The 21,041-nt window shown below is 45.4% G+C and overlaps 1 protein-coding gene across 2 annotated transcripts; it reads right to left on the reverse strand.

Annotated features, from left to right (window-relative positions):
• Positions 1 to 1,612: 1,612 nt before the first annotated feature.
• Positions 1,613 to 18,223, reverse strand: Popdc2 (popeye domain containing 2). Of its 2 annotated transcripts, XM_042669838.1 has the most exons (4): positions 17,733 to 18,223; positions 13,080 to 13,188; positions 8,003 to 8,405; positions 1,613 to 1,698 (listed from the first exon to the last, which is right to left on the reverse strand). In XM_042669838.1, the coding sequence occupies exons 1-4, from the start codon at positions 18,221 to 18,223 to the stop codon at positions 1,613 to 1,615; spliced, it is 1,089 nt and encodes a 362-aa protein (XP_042525772.1). The 2 variants fall into 2 exon arrangements, with proteins under 2 accessions (XP_042525772.1, XP_042525765.1); XM_042669831.1 differs by lacking the exon at positions 1,613 to 1,698 and having other exon boundaries at positions 7,905 to 8,405.
• Between the last annotated feature and the right edge of the window lie 2,818 nt (positions 18,224 to 21,041).

Here is a 21,041-nt window from a genome sequence, read left to right on the forward strand (position 1 = left end):
AAATGCAAGAGTATGGAGAATGGGAGGCCAAACTAGACTATATAGCAAGACCTTTCTATAAAAACAAAACGAATCTTAATGCATACAAATGAGGAAATGGTCAAGAAACTGGAATAGACATTTCAAAATAAAAGATACCCATATGGCTAAAAGACAGACCACAAAACAGAAATAGAAAAGATATTTAACCTTATTATTCATCATTATATCCCCTTCTATTATTCCCCTTCTATTACTGGGGGGAAAGAAAATTGGAACTTGATAAGAAATGTACTCGTTATCTTGCCCATGTAATTGTAACTCCTCTGTATGGTATTTCTCACAATAAAAAATAATAATAATAAAAAGAAAGTTGGAACTACAATGATATGCTACTAATATGTTTATATGTCTAAAATGAAAGAAAAAAAGCACAATAACTCCTGGTAGGAAGAAAGGTCGTGGGTACTCTCACCCACCACTAATGGGACTGTAACTTGGCAAAATCACTTAGGAAATCATGTGGCGGTCTATATGACGACTGGATGTGGATACACCCACACCTGTGCCATCGCCTTCTGAGGTACACACTCAAGCAATGTGCACCTAAGCGCACTTACAAAGGTACCCCTCGTAGCATCTTTGGTAATCACTCCAACTGGAGGCTACCCAAATGTCCAACATTAGTAAGGGGATGAATATGTTGTGATTTATTCATCCAATAGAGAACTGTACAATAATAAGAGTGAATTCACTATAAGAGAGAGAGAGAGAGAGAGAGAGAAACTTAGCTAGGATCTAGTGGTGACAGAAATGGAGTGAGTACCCCCTAGGTGAACCCACAGTAGTCTCGAGCAAAATAAATATGTAAGAACTATTTTAAGTCATTATTTTAGGTGTAGGTAATCAGAATATAGATAATCAGAATATATATCGAAGTATGTGGTGAACACAAGGAAAAATAAAATGTATTCCATTTATAAATCCACTTTTAAATGTCTAAGGAAGGAAATCAAAGTATCTAAGTCTGCAAATTCTTTTTAAACATTATTATTTAATACTTAGTGCATAAGTAAGAGATCTATAAGTTGAACTTAAAAGGCAAAACTAAGTGTTTGAATTTCAACTTCCATAAGATGAAACATAATTGGGAAATAAGACAATTACCAGCAAACATACTTCTTGGCTAGCTGATACCATGGATCCTTTCAGACAATTCATTGAAACAAAGTAGGGAAAGTTGCTGAGGGGTTTACTGAGAGCTTCACAGGTGCCATAGCCCATTATGAGCACCTGACCTACAACGGCTCATGTTATCCTTACATCTGTGGGTGGGATTTTGAATTCACTTGACAGACGAGGCTCAGAGATTATGGAACTTTCCAGGATTCTGCAACCTGGAGTCCAGTCTGATGCTTTTGGATGCCTTCTCGTAAGGAAGTTTCATGAAGGTGAATTTCTCCATGTCGCTCAGGGCTCTTGGTGTTGTGGCAGTATGATATCTGGTGTCCACTCCCACATTCCCTGGGAGCCTTCCAGTGGGCGAGCAGAGGAGCATGCATATTAAGTGACTGTTGTGAATGCAGAGGAGTTGTCCTGGCCAGTGACAGCTTAGGCAACAGCCTGGTGATACTTAAAGTTCAGGAGTGTGGATGGGAGCCAAAGGGACCCGTCCCCTGGATGTAACTTGAGAGGAGATCTGGAGAGGGGTTCTAGAAACTGTGAAAAGAAAAAGAGGAAGGATTTCAGCCTTGTCTAACTTAAAAAGGGCCTTTTCAGCTTTTTTGAAATATCTATTTTTTAAATCTCTACCAATCCCACATTTTCTTTCCAGTTCTGGGCTTTGAACTCAGGACCTGGGCACTGGCCCTGAGCTTCTTTTACTCGGAGCTAATGTTCTATTCCTTGAGCATGCTTCTGGCATGCATGCATGCATGCATGAGTATGTGTGTGTGTGTGTGTGTGTGTGATTAATTAGAGACAAGAATCTCATAGACTTTTCTACCCAGGCTGGCTTCAAACCGTGATCCTCAGATCTCAGCCTCCTGAGTAGCTAGGATTATAGATACAAACCACCAGCACCCAGCCCAATTCCTAATTTTAACTATACCCAATGTCTGTAAAGCAGAAGTAGAAGAATGAAGAATTAGCTGAGAGCTGCAGAGGTTGCTGGGAGGGAATCAAGTAGCCAGTCTACTACCTGACTGACTTACGTGGCTTCAGGCAGCTGAGGTAGCCTACTAAGTGAGTGACCCCAGTGCCTGTCAGGCCTCTACAAGATCAGGGCTTCTGTTCCAATGATTTCTTTCCTGTTCCAGGAGTCATAACAGTGGTTCTGAGCACAACTGGTGCTGTTATTCACATTAAAGTTATTCACCAAAGTACTCCCTGGACCCTTCTCAGTCACAAGACTGAGATCTGTCTCCTTCCAGACTGAGAACCACCTGAGGTACAGCCATTGCTTGGCCATGCAGGAGCTAAGAAGCTAGACACGCGCTCTCCAGGTCTCCACCTTTAGGTTTTGCTTTTTCTGGTGTCAGGGAAATGTAGAACAAATGGAAGGACAACTGGAGAATGCAGAAGCAGAATTGTATCTCAAAGAGAGTGAGGTAGGACAGACAGACAGTGCGGGCAAGTGCACAAATGTGAACACACAGAATGCTGAGCCTTGTTGTGCACTAACCAGTGCTTTGCAACTGCCTGGATCCACTTCATCTCAATGACTCTTTCAGCATTCCTGGTAAACTATCCAGCCTGTTCCACAGACAAGGCATCTGCTTCTGCTGCCACCACCAGCAGGACCAGAATTCCCTTTTCAGAACCACAGCATCATAGAGTGCATGGCGAGGTCAGCAGTTACCTGAAGAGCAATCCCCCTTTCCCTGCAGCCCGTGTCACCTCAGAAGACCTCCAGAAGAATTCTGATTCCTTCCTGAATTCTTCTAATGATGAGTAACTCACTATCCCATGTGCATTAATACTAAGCCGAGGTCCCTTTCCTTATCATTTCAGCCTTGAATTAAATTTCTGCCCACAAGAATTACCCCAAATCAAGTCATGGGCTTCTTTCCAGAGCCACAATTTGCCTTCGGATTTTAATCTATCATTTGATTACATAAAAATTAAAGAAAAGGGAAATGTTATGTAAATTTTTCGCTTTCCAAATGACTGAAAATTTCATTTACAACAACATGAAAACATAATCAAAATTGGCCACATTTCAAGCCAGGCACCAGTGGTTCATGCCTATAATCCTAGCTACTCAGGAATCTGAGATTTGAGGAAGCCAGCTCTAGCAGATAAACCTGAGAGACGTTTATCTCCAATTAACCAGCAGAAAGCCAAAAATCTTACTGTGGCTTAAATGGCAGAGTGCCAGCTTTGAGCAGAAAACGTGAAGGAATAGCACCCAGACCCTGAGTTCAAACCTCAGCATCAGCACAAAACAAAACAATCAGCCAGATTTCAAATGGCTTCTAATTTAGTCTGTGATAGTGGATCCATTGTCTAACTCAACCGACCACCTTAACGATATGTTTCTCCACAGGTTCTCCTTCACCAAGTATCTCCAATGGGTAAGGGACACAGGGTAGACACAGCAGAGGCTGCCCACAGCATCAAGTGGCAAACCCCTCATTAGGTGAGGGAGGATCTGTCATGAAGATCCTATGTGAAAACAGTATTCTCTGGCACTGTTTGGCTTGTACAAGAAACAACACCATTTTTGTTTGCTTTTGTGTACCATCAGACTAATCACTGTGCTGTTTTCAGACTAGAACTCCAGTAGAAGCTTAACCTGGTTCTTCAGTTGTATTTGTGTGGAAATATAGCACTGGGTCAGTGTCAATCCTAACAAAGCAGAGCTCAGCCAGCTTCCTGCCTCTTGGGTAAATGTTGTGCTGGAACCAATAGCAAAGAGCTTGCCATTTTTGATAACTAGAAAACCAGGAGGGAGATGGTGAATTATGCCCTACTTAATAAAGGAAGCTGTAGTAAATTCCAATCAACCACGACGTTGCTTATTTTTATGTTTGTTTATTAAAGTAATAACTCTTAGCCAGGTGCTGGTGACTCATGCCTGTAATCCTATCTACTCAAAAGAGTAAGATCTGAGGATCATGGTTCAAACAAAGCCAGTCCTAGCAGAAAAGTCTATGCGGCTCTTATCTTGAATTAACCACCTAAAGGCTGGAAGTAGAGCTGTGTAGCTCTAGTGGTAAAGCATCAGCCTTAAGCAAAAAAGCTAAGGTACAGCTGCCAGGCCCTGAGTTCAAACCCTAATACCCACACAAACAAAGCAAAGAAAAACAAAACCTTTAAGGACTTGGATGGTAATAAGTTGAATAAAAGCCAACAAACCACAATTTTAGGAAAAGGTCTCAAGTTCATTTATCCCATGGTCTTAAGACTAAATGAAGATCTTTGAAATTTGGTCAATTTGATCATGCTTTCTTTTTGAAAGCATGTTTTCTTTCGTGAACCTTGTTCTGAAAGCCTGATCTGTGGTTTAAAAATGAACTGTATGGTAAAATATTCCTCTCTATTACTCAAACCAAAACACTTGCTCTCTTTGTGCAACAACGTCCAGTACTGTAGACAATAAGTTATGTTAGCATTTTCTTGTCTGAGTCTCAGAAATGGCTGAATTTGGTATATCATATATGATTAAGGACTTGTTGGTTGAGCTGTGACCTTTCACATAGAATATCTTCACTACCATCACATGGCAAGTAATGGGTTCTTTACAGGTACAGAATAGAGGAAAGTTCTAGTCAAACAGGACCTACCACCCCCAGGAAGAACAGTCTTAAGTGACCAGAAAAATGAAAGTGAAATATAGAAGATTTCTTGCTGAAAAGCACACAAATGTCCTGGAACTTGTGTCTTTCCCTCCTCTGAAAAGTTCGTTCTTTGCCTTCTCACCTCAGCCAAGAAGGCTTCTACGGACAGAAAGCCCAACAATTCAGCTAAAAAAGCAAGAATTCAGTGAAGCTATGGTTAGCAAAATCACAGAATTGCTGAGAAGCTGAGCCAGACACCGAAGTCAGGGCCATGAGTTCCAGCTCTTGTCTCTTTCTTGTTTGCCATTCTGCCTGCCTCTGGTGTTCAGACAATATTCTTGAAATTGGGAAATTTTACATCTTTATTTGAATGGTTTTCGTGTGTGTGTGTGTGTGTGTGTACACTGGGGCTTGAACTCATGGCCTCAAGCTCTTACTCTGGTGTTTTGGTCACAGCAGGGGCTCTACCACTTGAGTCACGCCTTTGGTTCTCATTTTTGCTGATTAATTGGAGATAAGGTTCTTTGCATTTGTCTGTACCAGCTAGCTTCAAGCTACAATCCTCAGATTTCAGCCTCCTGAGTAGCTGGGATTATAGATGTGAGTCATTGGCTTGAGTGGTTTTCCTTTTAGTTAGAGAAATAGGTACTGATCTTGAAAGCATTAGGATTAAGAATCCATAAGATAGAGGGAGGCATGCTATTTCTCACCTATAATAACTGGGAAGCTGAGGCAGAAGGACTATACATTTAAGTCCAGAAGATGGAAGTATGAGGTGGTTTGGGAGGAAGATAAAGAGAAAGCAGTGCCAGAAAGTAGGCAAAAGAACAAGACAGCCTTAAGATTAGTCTAGGAACAGTAAGTCGGGAGAAGAAGACGGGACAAATGGCGAGGAGAAGAGGGACACTTAAAAGACGAACAGAAGCACCAGGGACTGAGCAGCAGTTAGAAAGGGAGAGAAAGAAGAAAATGAAAGAACCCAGAAGAGAGGGAAACAAGAACAACACAAGGAAAGGGCTCTGTGAGCTGATAAGGGAGTCTGAGGTAGGAAGTCATGCTGGACATAGCAAGGGATCCATAGGACATGGTGCTGAGCATGGACAGAGGTAGCCAAGTAGGAAGATGAATGGCAGCACCGTGGGGAGAGGAGGGGAGGACTGGGCAAATGGGGGACGCTAGCAAAGTCCCTGTGAGTCTCAGAACCTTGGAATCATTCCAGGATCAATTCAACTATGAGTGCCCAGGAGATGTCAACCCCACATCTACAAACCCCAATATCTGCCATTAGTATCATTCATTCCTCTGGCTTCTCTCATCATGCATGAAACTTGTTTTGTTTTTGCTTTTGTCAGTCGTGGGGCTTGAACTCTGGGCGCTGTCCCTCAGCTCTTCAGTTTAAGGCTAGAGCTCTAACCCTAACCCTAACCCTAACTCTGCCACTTGAGCCACAGCACCACATCCAGTTTTCTGGTGGTTAATTGGAGATAAGAGTCTCATGGACTTTCCTGCCCAGGCTGGCTTTGAACTGCGATCCTCAGATCTCAGCCTCCTGAGTAGCTAGTATTACATGCATGAGCCATCAGTGCCTGGCTACTTGTTTTGTTTGTTTGTTCGTTTTGTTGTTGTGGTTTTTTGCCAGTCCTAGGGCTTAAACTCAGGGCCTGGGCACTGTCCCTGAGCTTCTTTTGCTCATGGCTTAGCACTCTACCACTTAAGCCACAGCACCAATTCTGTTTTTTTCTCTTTATGTGGTACTGAGCAATCAAATCCAGGGCTTTGTCCATGTTAGGCAAGCACTCTACCAACTAAGCCACATTCCTAGCCCACAACTTGGTTTTGGAAATCCATAGACATTCAGTCGTTTACTTTATTACCTCTGGGGGTCTTCCTCACCAGGCAAGCTCCATGAGAGATCTGTGGGTGCTTCCCACAGAATGATGGGGGTCTCTCTACACCCTCTTCACATGCTTTCAGAATTGAGGGTGGGGAAATTTTCCTCAAGAAAAGCCAGGCCTCCACCATGGTTGGGGTAGAGTCCCAGAGGAATATGTCATAACATGGTGACCGCAGCCGGGGAACATGAAAGCAACTTCCCAGAACTACTGAGTGTGGCCTTTCTTGTACACAGTTCCAGGAGGGAAACTCTGCCTCCTCCACTCTGGTAGGCCCTCCCAGATTCAAGCCCAGCCCACCTCCCCTATGGAGAGTTTGCTGGGAAAGCCAGGCTGTCTTATCCCCTGGTTAACAGTAACGTCACCCAGAGCAGCATCCAGCCCTTTGCCAGAGTGACCCAGAGGAAAGCAGGACGGGACACTCTCCTTTCAGAACCAGTAGCCTGTGATCATGAGTTGCTTCAAATGTGCCACTTACAGAAATTTCCAGCTTATTCAGGCTAGCTGGCTGCTTTCCAGAACGTCAGGAACATAATGGGAGTAGAATCATGCCAGCATTTATTTATTTATCTATTTATTGGCACTGGGGCTTGAGCACGGTCCCTTAGCTTTTTCTGCTCAAACTGGCACTCTATCACTTGAGCCATACCCCCACTTCTGGCTTTTTGGTGGTTAATTGGAGAGTCTCATGGACTTTCCTGGCTGGACTGGCTTTGAACTAGGATCCTCAGATCTCAGCCTCCTGATTACCTAGGATTACAGGCATGAGCCACTAAAACACATCCCACGGGATTGGCTGTGTGGCTCAAGCAATAGAGCAGCTGCCTAACAAGTATGAGGCCCTGAGTTCAAATCCCAGTACCACCAAACCATTCTTATCATTATCCATAATACAAATAAAATCCATTTAGCCTCAGAGGTCTTAGCAATTAGCACAACCTTGGGGGATGGGAGAGGGCGGGGAAGGGGAAGAAGCAAGCTGCCAGACCACTGGCCATGCCCACCTTCCCCAATGCAATTCAGTGCACAGTAAATGGGTTTAGAAAAATCACTTCATGCCCGGCATGCTCCCAGAGTGAGAGGCAAGGTGGGGTTAGCTGAGCTCTGAGAGACCTCAGAGAGGGGCGGATCCCGCGCCCCTTGAAGCGGAGTGAAAGCCAGCCTCTGGCGGACAGACAGACAGGCGGCAGCGGCCTTGTGCGTACTTACATGGGATCCTGAGCCGGTGCCCGTGCCCGTGTTAGTTCTGCCCTCACCTCATGTACTCCCCATCACTCCTATAATCCATAAAGGACTCCGACTCTGACACCTCCTCAAAATCCTCCAGCACCAGACTGGTGGAGTCCTCACCCAGGGGGCTGCTGTCCGGCCTGGACGGCCTGGCCCGGGGCGCGTGTGCAGGAAGGGTGGTGGTGGGCACCAGAGGGGGTGATGGCTGGACAGCGGTGGACGCGGCCTGCGCGGGGGACCAGCCTGGCTCAGAACCTTCCTCCTCCTCCTTCTCCGACTCTGGCCCTCCATCCGAGGAGGAGGAGGGACCCAGGACGTGGTAGAGGCTGGGGAGACGGATGTCGAAGCGCAGCCCAAACTTGGCAAAGAGCTTGTCATTGAGGGTGTAGAGCTTCTCCGAGATGTCATAGCCCAGCAGGGCCGAGAAGAGGCGGGAGATGTATCGCTCTCTGCTCAGAAGAAGGTGCAGGCTTTTGCGGGGCCAGGAAATGTAGCTACATTCAGTCTCGGCAGTCAGAGTGACCTGGGAGGGAGGGGAGGACAGGAGGAGAAGTTTAGATGACAATGGTTATGCGTGTGCTCACCCAGAACGGGGGGCCTCGTGGCTACTTGGCAGGTGAATACCAGCCATCACTTGCCTAGAGGAGGTCCAGCCTGGGCTCCTACCTGTGAGCACTGAGAGGGGGACATCCTGTGTCAGGAGCCTGGGCTCAGCCACTCACTGACTGGCCTATCACCTTCTGGAGATGCCTTTTCTATGTTCTGTTTCCTTAGCTGTGATTTCATGGTGGTTACGAGAGAGACAGATTTCCTAGTGTTCTGAAGTTCTGAGGATAAGTCAGGATGCTTGCCCATGGCTTCATTTTCTCAGGACAAAGACATGATACTCTATTTTCCATTCATGTACGCACCTAGGAATTTCTGAGCACTCACTGCATAGCCATGATGGAAAGCTGACTCGCCCTTTATGAGACAGACAAGCAATGCCATTACCCAGCATGCAGTAGATACTTAATAAATCCTTGTTCATGATAAAGCTGGGGATGAAATGAAGACATGCTTAGGAGTTCAGGAATGAGTAATCTGATCAACCTGAGTACTGTGGGCTGGCAGGGTTTATGTTGTACACTTGCGGATGGAGACAGTGGAGATGATGATGGTAATGATGATAACAATTAACCTTTATTAAAAAGTAACTCTGAGCCAGGCATTGTACTAAGTGCTTTCAAAGGATTATCAAATTAAAGCCAAGTTTGACTTTCCAAATGGTCTTTATTAGATTGTGTGTGTGTGTGTGTGTGTGTGTGTGTGTGTGTGTGCATGTGCTTGCACAAGTGTGCATGCTTGCATGCACTAGTTCTGGGGCTTGAATTCAGGGCCTAGATGCTACTATCCCTTAGTTTTTTCACTTAGAGCTAGCACACTATCACTTGAGCCATTTCTGGCATTTTGCTGGTTAATTGGAGATAAGAGTCTCTCTGATTTATCTGCCCAGGTTGGCTCCAAACCATGATTCTTAGATCTCAGCTTCCTGAGTAGCTAGGATTATAAGCATGAGCCACTGGTGCTCAGCTTTTATTAGATTTTTTTTTAATTCCTTCAATCACTGCTCTGGTTAAGGTCCTGTGGCTGATGATCCTCTAAGTTGCTGTTTCCATCAGTCTGCTTACATGCTGATTTGCACTGATTGATCTAGGTCCCTCCTCTTTAATATACTGTCTTCAATGGTACACAATATGCCAAACTCACAAGACAGCCTCTTGATTTCTCCTTATCAGGTTCCTTCACTGCTTTACCTTTTTCTCCAAACTTCTTAATACTACAGTGTCCATTACTGAACCCCTTCCACACTCATTCACTAGGTGATCTTATTTCATACACTGGTTTTAAATATTACTTGTCTACAACCAACTCTCAAAATTATGAGTCACGACTGACTTCATTTCTGAATTCTAGACTAGAATATCCACCTGTTCGGGCAGCATTTTCCATTAGCTGTCCACAGAAGATGGACATTTCAGGAAAAGCCTTCTATTTCCCCAGACCAGCTCTAACTGCAGCATTCTTTAGCTCAGTCAACCAGCCACAGAATATTCCCTGATTGTCTCTTCCTCTCACATCCTACATCCAGTTCAATAGGAAACCCTTTTGCCTCTGTTCAGAAACTATATGCTTTGGCCCTTGCATAGTCTGGGTCCTCTGTCACCCCTTCAGCTTCTTTACCTGCTCATCTCTTTCCTACTTGATTTTCTGTACTTCAAGCACAATAGTCATACCTCAAGACGTTTATTCTTGCTCCTTCTATCTATTGCTCATGTTCTTCTCCAAATACCCAGAACCCATACTTTGCTCAAATGGCATGTATATGATAAGGACTTCTATGGTAACCTTATTTAAAATTACTACTACCTCTCCCTTGAATTACTCTATGCTGCGGTTCTTGTTGAAATAGCAGTTATTACCCTCTAACAACGTACATAATTTACTTGTTTATTACGTCTGTGGATTTTTTTTTGTCTCTGTGACTATCCTGTAAATTACTGAAGGGCAGGGACCTTCAACTATGCTGTTCACTGATATATTTCAAACACCTTTAACAGTGCCTGCAAATGCACAGTAAAAATTCCTGGAAAATGAATGAGTCAAGTGAAGACTATAATCTTGTATGTTGTGAAACAATATTTTGACATTTTGTCAAAGTCCTGTACAAATTTCTTTCCCAAAGAAATCTTCTCCTGGATTGGTTCCCACATGCATATGGGTATATAAAGTGTTGGCAAGTATCAAGTGTTTTCCTTCATACTCATCTCAGGTTGGTAGAAGGGACTAAATGTGATGCTATGTGAAAATAGGACCTAAGTCCAGGAAAATGGGGGTATAGATTTAGAGGAGGGATGATTTCTGAGAGAGTCCAAGTGTCAGCAGTTAGCGGATCTAATGTAACTGGCTTGCTGAGGGCTGTGATGGAATGCTGATTACCTGTGTTAAAGACTATGTGGAGTTTGACTTAGGCAGTCACTGTTAATTTCTCTCTTGCTGTCAACAAAAACTATGCCACTGCAAAAGGCAAGCTCAGGACGAACTATAACTTGGGACAGCATTTGACCCCAGGGGGACCTATCTGCAAAGAGGAAATGGGACTTTACACTGCCAATAGCAACTGTGGGATCCTATTGCTTCCAAATGAGGTACATACTAAAAATATAAGAGAGAAATACGATCATATTCACATTCCAGGCTGCGAGGCCATCTGGGGTTACAGCTTTTCCTTTAGACCATAATTCAGGGGAGGGCTTTGGGAACCCCACCTGCTCTTTTCTGTCAGTGTCACAGTCCTGGTCCAGCTGGCTCAGGGCTGTTCAGCCCTCCTGGACACCCTTAGGGAGTTCCCAGAGGGCTCTGCTGGGCCAGTCAGAGAGGGTGGAGATGTGTGGGGTGGAATGGTCATATGAATGGAGGGGTCTGTGGCTGGCAACGCTGGCCATGGGATCAACAACACCTCTCAGGCTCCATCACCACAGAACCAACTGTCAGGGTGGGGACGGAAGCAGATCCAGCCAAGTGGCACTGCCTGGTATGTGTCTTTTCCGGGCTTGGCTTATATGTTGGCTCAGGGACTCCTTGACTGAAGTGGTAGGAGACACATGGAACCCAGTGCCAACATACTATCAGGACAGAGAGTCTGAAAGGATGGATGAGTGTGTGTGTGTGTGTGTGTGTGTGTGTGTGTGTGTGTATAAACTCCACTCTTCTGTTGGTCCTCTCACTTTGTAACAAGAGTGCAAACAGCAGATCCAGGCTACTGCTTAGCTTTGCAACATTTTAGATAAACTTTATGATGTTTTGGAGCCTGTAATTATGCTAACAATAACAACAACAACAATAATAATACCTACCCCAGATTTGTGTGAATCAATGAGGCAAAATATTATGCAGTGCCTGCCTCATGCTAGCTATCCAGCAGTCTAGAACCACAAAGGAAGCAATCAAGTCTGCAGCCTGACAGAAAACACAAGAGGGATCAGAAGCCAGACTCCCTGCTTGGCAGGTAGATGTGAGGGTTCTATACAGTCCTCTAGGATATCAACTGACCACTAGCAAGACAGCCTAATAAATCTTCCTTGAATATCTCAAGTGTTTCTAGGATTGTCTTTAGGATCCTGGGGTTGGAGAAAAGGAGAAAACCAAATCTTTAAAGAATTCACCATGTGGAAGACAGAAAGAAACCCAGACCATCAGAAGATAAAGCAACATGGCAGAGTCTGCTTAAGCCAAAGGAGAAGCAAACTGCATGTGTAGAAGCTGGTGAATCTGGATCTGGGCAGATTTCACAGAGGAAGGGATGTGCCAAGATATCTACAAGTGGAAATGCATTTCAGATAGAAAAGACCAAGTAGTGGCCAAGGCATAAAGTTGTACACCAATGTGGTAAGAGTGGAGAAGTATTAGTGGCTGGTTGGCTAGTAAGTGCAAAGGTATAAGGAAGGGAGGGCTGGAGATTAATGGGAATCTGCCTTGCCCTCATAAGCCAGCGTTGCCCCTAAGGCTCACTGACCTCCCTCCCTCCAGGCCCATTCTCAGAGCATGATCTAGGAAATCCCCACTGTGAAGTGGTTCTAAAAACAAAAGCAAAAACCCCTCATCCCTGGCTTACTTGGAAGTGTACATCCCTGGCCCTACCTGAAAGTCCCTGGGTGGGACTTGGGGCTGCCTGATCCTATAACTCAACAGCTTCCTTTGCCCCAAACCCTCTGCCTTCTTTGCCCTTGTATCTCTGACTCTGTTTGTTGGTACTTGGCACCTCTCTTCAGCAATGTTTAAATTCTTATCTGATCTGTTAAGGTCTCTGTCTCCTCTCTTCCCTTTTGTCTACTTGATCTTTCCTAACAGAGGTGTGACCAGAAATCTCTTTAAGTAACTCTCTAAGGGCTGTGGGTTTTTATTTTGTGGGCATCTGAGTATTCTGAAAGAGATTTAGGCACAGGAGTTACATGCCCACCACTCAAAGACCAGTACTTCCCTGTTGTGCCTGCTCTCCAGCAGTCCAGTCATTCTTCCCTAGAGAAGTGGCCCTGGCCTCACCCAACCATCACGTTGGCAAGTGGTAACGGACGGATGTGAAAGGGGACAGATGTGGCAGCTGCTGCTGGGTTGCAGAGGGACAGGCGAGGCAAGGATGCACGGGGCGCCTTCTTACCTGGAAGGTCCCCTCCTCCGAGGGATGCAGCGATTCCCACTCAGGAGAGTCCATGAACTGGTAAGGAAAGATGTAGTGCAGAAACTGCCCATCTTGACTCACCCGAACCCTGTCAAAAAGAGAGAAAAGATGGTGTGGGAAAGGGAAATGGCTGCCTAAATCTCCTTCATGGAAGGCATCTGTTGCAGGTTATTGCAAATCACACAGCAGTAATATCTCATCTAAAGCATGAGAGAATCCAAAGCAGGCACTGTCTGTTTAGCTGGGGATATCATTGAAAAAGGGGAGACTTCTGAGCCTTGTTTCCCTCCTCTCTTTACCCATAGTTCTCAGTTCTTAGCCGCAGGATGGAAAGCTGGGGTAGGAGAATTTCAAAAAAAGCCCCCAGGCCTGGGCCTTATCCCAGAGCAATTGGACTCTCAAGGTAGAATCTGGCCTTTGTCTTTGAGGGTTTCCTAGGTTAGAGGAAGTCACAGGCACACACATAACTGGCAGCAAGTCAGAGTGATACATGTTGTTGTAGAACAGGGGCCAGAGAGGGGGAAAGATTGGTCTTTGACTACAACAAAGTTCTTTGTTTTTTGTTGTTGTTGGATGTGGGGCCTGGGCGCTGTTCCTCAGCTCTTCAGCTCAAGGCTAGTGCTCTACCACTTGAGCCACAGCGCCACTTCTGGCTTTTTTCTTTTTGCTTATGTGGTGCTGAGGAATTGAACCCAGGGCCTCATGCATGCAAGCCAAGCGCTCTACCACTGAGCCACCTTCCCAGCCTTTACAACAAAGTTCTTGATGACCGCTTAGCTGAGATTCAAAGGATGACTAGGCCGTTGGAAAGCAGAAAAGGATGGGGATAGACAAGATCTGGGAACTCTGTTCTCCAGTATCTGATTTTTATTTTCTCATCTTCTACAGTTCTAGAGCTTTAACTGGATACATGGCTGAACAGCTAAAGGATGTGTCCCTTGCTGCTAGTTAGAGCCCAGGGGTTAAATTTGGACTCATGGGATATCAGCACTCCCAAGTTGAGTTTGTAATCAATGTCTAGATATAGTGTATACATATAAATCACCAAGAGACTACCAGCATAACTACCTTTTATCTGATCACTACCTAAAGAAGAAAGCCAGAAGAGAATGCAGGTCTCCAACTAGGCTAAGAATGGAGTCATCCCAAAGCATCTGATGGCAGAAACATACTTGGACCTACAAGACTGAGTGACAAACCAAGACTATCCTGAAAACACTTCCCTGAGAAACAAAAGAAGAAGGAAAATGTGAAATAAATATTGACTTCATCTGGACCTCTTTCCCTCAGACTTCATCCCACAAAAAGTCTTATCTGAAGTCCTCAGAAAAAGAGACTCCTTGGTGACCCATTGGTTATGTTTTGCATTTCTTCATAGAAAAATGATAGCACTAAGCCAGGCATGGGTGGCTCACACCTGTAATCCTAGCTACTCAGGAAGCTGAGATCTGAAGGTTATTGTTAGAAGCCAGCCCAGATAGGTCTGTGAGACTTATCGCCAATGAAATCACAGAAAAAGCTGGAAGTGGCATTGTGGCTCCAGTGGTAGAGTGCTAGCCTTGAGCAAAAAGAGCGCAGGGATAAAGCCTAGGCCCAGAGTTTAAGCCTCAGGACCAGCAAAGAAGAAAAGAAAGAAAACTATAGCATAGCATTAAGTTAATTTTTGGCTTCTTTGACTGGAACCTCTTTGAGTACAAGGGCAATATTTTTTCCACTTACTGCCTAGTGCTCTTATCTGTGAGAGGGAGGAGGAATAGAAGGAAAGAACAGCAAATCAGTGAACAAACTCATGTGTGTTACCCTACATGAGGACCAAAAGCTCAAGAAAATCTTTCCTAAGAAAGGAAGACTGCAGGAGAGAAGGAAGCTGCTGAGCACACACCAACTCTTGCCATCATCCCTCCGGGTGAGGAAGCGTGTTGTGTCCAGGGATACTAGCTAATCTCTGCTAAGCCTGAAAGGCAATCTGGAACCATTTCAACTGCCTTACTCCATCTTTTATTTAATTAATTAATTTATTTATTTTGGGTCCGGTCGTGGGGCCTGAACTCTGGGCCTGGGCGCTGCCCCTCAGCTCTTCAGCTCAAGGCTAGCGCTCTACCACTTGAGCCACAGCGCCACTTCCGGCTTTTTTCTTTTTGCTTATGTGGTCCTGAGGAATCGAATCCAGGGCCTCATGCATGCAAGGCAAGCGCTTTACCACTGAGCCACCTTCCCAGCCCCCACTCCATCTTTTATTATCTGTCTCTTCTTCTTTCTTGGTCTCGATGGCAGGTTACGTCTTCATGTGAATACTTTAGAAAGAAGTTAGTTACCTGCTCAAGGGCTGTACAGGTGGGAGTTGGGGCCGTGCATTTTCTAAGAGAGAAACTGCAAGGACCAGCCCAGCTTAAGCAGGTGACAGGCTGTGAGGAAGTCCCTTTGTTCTCTGAGTCTTGAAAGGGACGCACTGCCTTTTTAAAAACAAAACAAAACAAGACTCCTGAAGTTTGAGCAAAGAGCTCCAGACCACGGGCTGCGTGCACCACTGGAGTCTGGACAAGAAGGTCCTCTTCCTGGTATTCAGTGCCACATTCTACCCAGCTCAGGCCGCTTCAAGTAAGAGCCCAGGAATAGGTTAGAAGCCTTCTTCCCCCTTTCTGACTTAGGAAACTTGGGACTGCATGAAAGACTGTCATGATCTCAAAGATAACAAGCCAAGAACATTGTCCCAGTCTACTTTCTAATTTCTAACTTATGCGCTTTTTTTTGGGTGGTTCTGAGGATTGAACCTGGGGTCTTTTATGCTAGGTGAGCATTCTGCCACTGAACTACACCCCTAGCCTCTAACTTAAGCTTTTGCTGCTAAGTGTACTGGAAAGAACTATACAGACAAGCCTTTCTTCTCCTTCATGGGATTGTGGGCTTATATAAGCTCAGAGGAAATACATCACATATAAGCCACCTGAACTGTATGATAATTACAATCTGCCTCCAGAAATGAGTATATGCAGTGGAGGGGGACTTTTCCTGGTCTCCAGTCCCTCCTTTAAACAGAGGATACAATTAGCAAATAACATGATAGAGCTCATTATCAGCAAGCTCCCTACATTGCTTTCAAGTATGGAACTACAGCTAGCAAATGTTTTGGATATAGTTGCCATGTATAGTTGTTTTCAGATAATGTAGAGTTTACAGATATTTTCACTTGTTTTGTCCTTTTAATTCCTTCCTAAATGATATGAAATATCTCTCCCTTCATAACTCACTCAACTATTCTGAGTTCAAAAAAATAAAAAAAGCATGTGTTTATATGTAACACTTTGCAGCCTACAAAATATATAATACACCTGGCGCCTCATTACTACTCATTATGTTGTCATACCATTATCATCAGTAAGTTCATTCCCGATGGCACGGTTAGCAGTCTTAGTTAGTTTCTGTCTTTTAGTCCTTTCTTGGAATCAGAACCTCTTGATCACCATCTTAATTTTTCTGCCACATTTGCAGTCTTGAGCAAGCTGGCAGAAATCAGCAGGAATGCTTACCCTCAAGAGCCACCAAGATAATATTTCAAAAAATCTGTAAGTACAGTACTTAGGCCCACGGCCCTTCTTCACTAGACACCAGTGGTTGCCATCCACCTGCTGACCAGGTGGACATGCACTGATCGAGAACGGAGACCACTGCTCCCATCGTCTTACTGCCAGTGTGTTTTTGAGGAGGTAAGTGTATCTGCCAAATCCTCATTGCGGCAAATGTGGACATCACTGCTCTCTGGCTAGGGCCCCCAGCTTTAAATGCTTGACTTCTTGGTCTACAAGGATCTTTTTTTTTTTATGCTGGTCATGGGGCCTGAACTCTGGGCCTGGGTGTTGTCCCTCAGCTCTTCAGCTCAAGGCTAGCGCTGTACCACTTGAACCACATGGCCCCTTCCAGCTTTTTACTGCTTATGTGGTGCTAAGGAATCAAACCCCGGGCCTCATGCATGCAAGGCAAAGCACTCTACTACTGAGCCACCTTCCCAGCCCCATCTACAAGACTCTTGATAGAACAATTTGGATGGAAATTGGGCAGGGGATATATCCCTCCATGCCTGGCTGAAAATAGATGGCTGTATAGGATTTAGATTCAGTACAGGACAAACACAAGTAAGGGCTGAAGTTGATGCCCCAGGAGGAAGAGAAGTTACTGGGGACCTCCTCTATTTCTGGTCTTATTCCTTGCACATAGTTGTACATGCTTAGTAAATGTTAATACAGATAGAAGGAAAGTTTAATCTTATTGAAATGTTCAGTTTTCCGAAGCTTACATACATAGTGCTCTCTCTCTCTCTCTCTCTCTCTCTCTCGTCATTTTATTTCTGGGTTCAAGACACATTCACCCCACACCTCCCAGCCACAAGTGCTCACACAGTCATACTTACCAACCAAGAAGATACCTCGTGATCTGGTCTCCTCTTGGAAAATACAAAGAAAGAGGAAGCAAACTCACTCCTAGAAAAATCAACTTGAGTTTGTTGGACTTGCCACATCCCTCCCTCAATGAAAGGAGATATGAAATGGAAAGGGATGCTGGGAAATGAGAAGTGTAGGTGTAGGCTGAAGCTGAAAATAAAAAATCCTGGGCAGTGACGATGGCAGAGGAACTTACCGGCCGGAGAGCAGCAGCGACAGGCGGTTGATGGGTGTCTCACCTTCCACAGCGTAGTTCTGCTCTGTGGCCAGAGTCAAGACCTGCTCCTGGCAGCAGTGAATGATCTCCTTGTAGGAGCACAGGGGAACCTGCAGGGGCCGGCAGAGTGTCTTATAGAGAAGGTCGAACTCCTCAGGGAGGGTGTTCATGCGCAGGCGGTACACCTGGTGTGCCAGCTGGAGCAGGCAAACCACAGTCAACAGACAACTCCAGAAGACCACATCCAGCCCGCAGGCATCAAACCAGCCCCACAGTACATAGCACAGGTAGCCTGTGCCCAGAAAGCCGAAAAGGTAGAAGCATCCATACACCCCACTGCCAGCCATGAAGCCGAAGAGCAGGATGCAGTTGGCTAGGTGGTAGACAGCACCTTCCAGAACCTGCTTCCAGCCAACACATGTTGGCCCCTGAAAGAGGAGCTGGCCCACTGTGCTGCCGTTGGCGCTCATTGTTGGGGTGTCTCAAAACCTTGCACACATAGGAAACTGTGCAAATGAATTGAGCTGTCCTTCCAAGATGTCTTCTCACCTTTGGCTTCTCACCACCAAATCTGCCTTTGCCAGGAGGGATGTTTCCGGTGGCTTTGGGAATGGACGTCAGACATAGTTCGTGGAGAAATAGAAAAGTGTTTTTCTTCCTCAGCAAGGCTGTGGCTGTTTCTGCCGAGTGGTGGAAAACTCCCTGGACTCCAGGTTTTTTAGGATGGACTTCATAGTTGGTTCCTAGCAGAGAATATAAATTGTCCCCAGACAAAGGTAGACTGACAACTTCAGCTGTGGAGGGGAAAGCGGCCACATCCTGCTCTCTGTTCCCAAGCGGAATGACAGCGCCCAGCATGGGAGGCACACTTGTGTGCCATTTGGAATGCGTTCTCTCTTGGCACCGGAAGAAAGGGTGACCCCGGAGGGATACCATGTTTGGAATTGGAATCCAAGAGGTACTGGCAGTGAGAAAAAACAGGCCAGCACACAGGCAGACTGGCAGAGCACTTAACATACCTCCCAGAGGACAAGATAAGACCTCAGGTCAACAAAGGCGGCAGAGAGATTTCATCTTCACACTGCAGGCTGGACAAGGTGCAGAGAGAGAACTCTCTAGAGGGAGGGGCAGAGGGCTCCCCAGAGAGAGCAGGGCATGTCAAAAGAGCAAAGCATAGGACTCGTAGCAGATACAGGGTCAGCAGTGAAAACTGGATGATCTCTTGAAAGATTTCATTAAGACATTGCGAACAATCATTATATGTTTATTTGATGTGCATTCAACAGAAATAGCTTGGTAAATGCAGCCTTTTGAATTCCAAGCAAACTCTCCCTGTGTTTGGATCTAGTAATAGCTAAGAAATGGTAATTCATATCATCCCTACCACCCACCCTAATATTTCCAAATTATAAATACTATCTCATAAACACCCTTTAAGTGACAGATCTATATTAGGAATTTTATATACTTATTATTTAGTCTTCAGAATACCCTTCCTTCTAAAGCTGAGTGAAACTGAGGCACAGAGTGAGGATGTTTCCACAAGGAGAAAGTGGCAAAGGCTGGATTTGAACCTGAGACAACCAGACTTAAGACTCTGGGCTAAGTCGTTTATATGGTAAGTAGAAATACATGATCCCCAACCTCACATTCCTTTGAAGTCAGATGACTTCCAAGGAACTTCTGGATGCAGTTCTGGGGATATACTTTGGACTGCCAGGAAATAAATCTGGACTCTGAAAACGTTAAGGTAAGAAATGTGACTCTGCCTTCTTGATTCTCCCTCCTGGCTGCTGGGTTAGGAGAAGCCAGAAGTTTTATTGCCCCTAAAGTACAGGTGGTGAACTCAATCACCTTCCAGAACCATCCAAATGCTCAATACACAGGTCTTTACTATTAAAATGCAACCAGTTTAAAAACAAACAGGTATTGTCAAGTGTGCTGAGTGAATCTTCAGTGCAACACATATTTACTGAATGTTTGCTATGAAACAAGTATTAGGGGAAAGAAGCCTCAAAGCAAACAATGACAAGCTGTGCTGGTGACTCACTCCTGTCATCCTAGGTCCTCAGGAGGCTGAGATCTGAGGATCAAGGTTCAAAGCCAGCCTGGGAAAGAAAGCCTGAAGGGCTGAGAAGGTGGCTCAGTGGTTAAAGCGCTTGCCTTGCATGCCTGAGGCCCTGGGTTCGATTCCTCAGCACCACATTAAAAAAAAAGCCGGAAGTGGCGCTGTGGCTCAAGTGGTAGAGCGCTAGCCTTGAGCTGAAGAGCTGAGGGACAGTGCCCAGGCCCAGAGTTCAGGCCCCATGACTGGACCCAAAAAAAAAAAAACAAAAAACAGAAAGCCTGAAGAAAAGTTTAAGAGAATTTTATTAACCAGTTAAAGTAGGAAGTGGGGGTGCTGCTCAAGTGATAAAGTGCTGACCTTGAGCAAGAAAAAGTCAAGAGACTGCTGGGAAGGTGGCTCAGTGGTAGCGTGCTTGCCTTGCATGCATGAGGCCCTGGGTTCGACTCCTCAGCACCACATAAGCAGAAAAAGCTGGAAGTGGCGCTGTGGCTCAAGGGGGTAGAGTGCTAGCCTTCAGCTGAAGAGCTGAGGGACAGCGCCCAGGCCCAGAGTTCAGGCCCCACGACCAGACCTTCCCCCCCAAAAAAGTCAAGTGAGATCTTGAGTTCAGAGTTCAAGTCACAATAATCACACAAGTGCGTGCATGGGCACACACACACACACACACACACACACACACACACACACTTAGTGGTAAAGGAAAAGGGAAGGACTGATTGGAGAAGAAATACCCCAAGCCTCCCTCATGACAATGGATGGACCACGATGTCATCAGAGCAGTGGAGTGTGGGGATTCCCATGTGCTGATTTTGTTCCCTGTCTGCCTCCCAACCAACCTGCATGTTTGAATAAGCAGCAGCTGCTCATCCATCCACCTTAGTCATGCCCCCAGCTCTCAGAGTTGGCATCCCTGCCAGCTGTGAGCAGGAAAGGCAGGTGCAGAGAAGTAACCAAGGCTCTGCCCAAGATTGAATTTCAAAGCAGGTCATCTTTCTCAGCAAGCCTGCCCAATGAGTTGGCCTTGACCTTTAAAGAGACAGGCAGACCCCTCCTACTGCTTGCTTACCCGCCTGCCCATACTGAACTCAGGGAGCTTCCCTGTCAATCTACATGTGATTATGTGAGCAGAGGGTGCTCATGTTTATGAAGCTGCTTTGGTTTCTGCATGCCTTCCCAAGATACTTATTTTATCTTATTTTTTTTTGAGACAGTATCTATCT

The sequence above is a fragment of the Dipodomys spectabilis genome, unplaced genomic scaffold (genome assembly GCF_019054845.1).
Source record: "Dipodomys spectabilis isolate Male_0828 unplaced genomic scaffold, ASM1905484v1 ptg000017l, whole genome shotgun sequence".
Taxonomy (NCBI): domain Eukaryota; kingdom Metazoa; phylum Chordata; class Mammalia; order Rodentia; family Heteromyidae; genus Dipodomys; species Dipodomys spectabilis.

Excerpts from the sequence above, each read along its gene's own strand:
- Popdc2 (XM_042669831.1), bottom strand. The coding sequence starts at position 18,223 with ATGAGCGCCAACGGCAGCACAGTGGGCCAGCTCCTCTTTCAGGGGCCA. Across the intron at positions 13,189-17,732 it reads TCGCTGCTGCTCTCCGGCCG|GGTTCGGGTGAGTCAAGATG; the intron begins GTAAGTTCCTCT and ends TCTTTTTGACAG. Across the intron at positions 8,406-13,079 it reads CGGAGGAGGGGACCTTCCAG|GTCACTCTGACTGCCGAGAC; the intron begins GTAAGAAGGCGC and ends CCTCCCTCCCAG.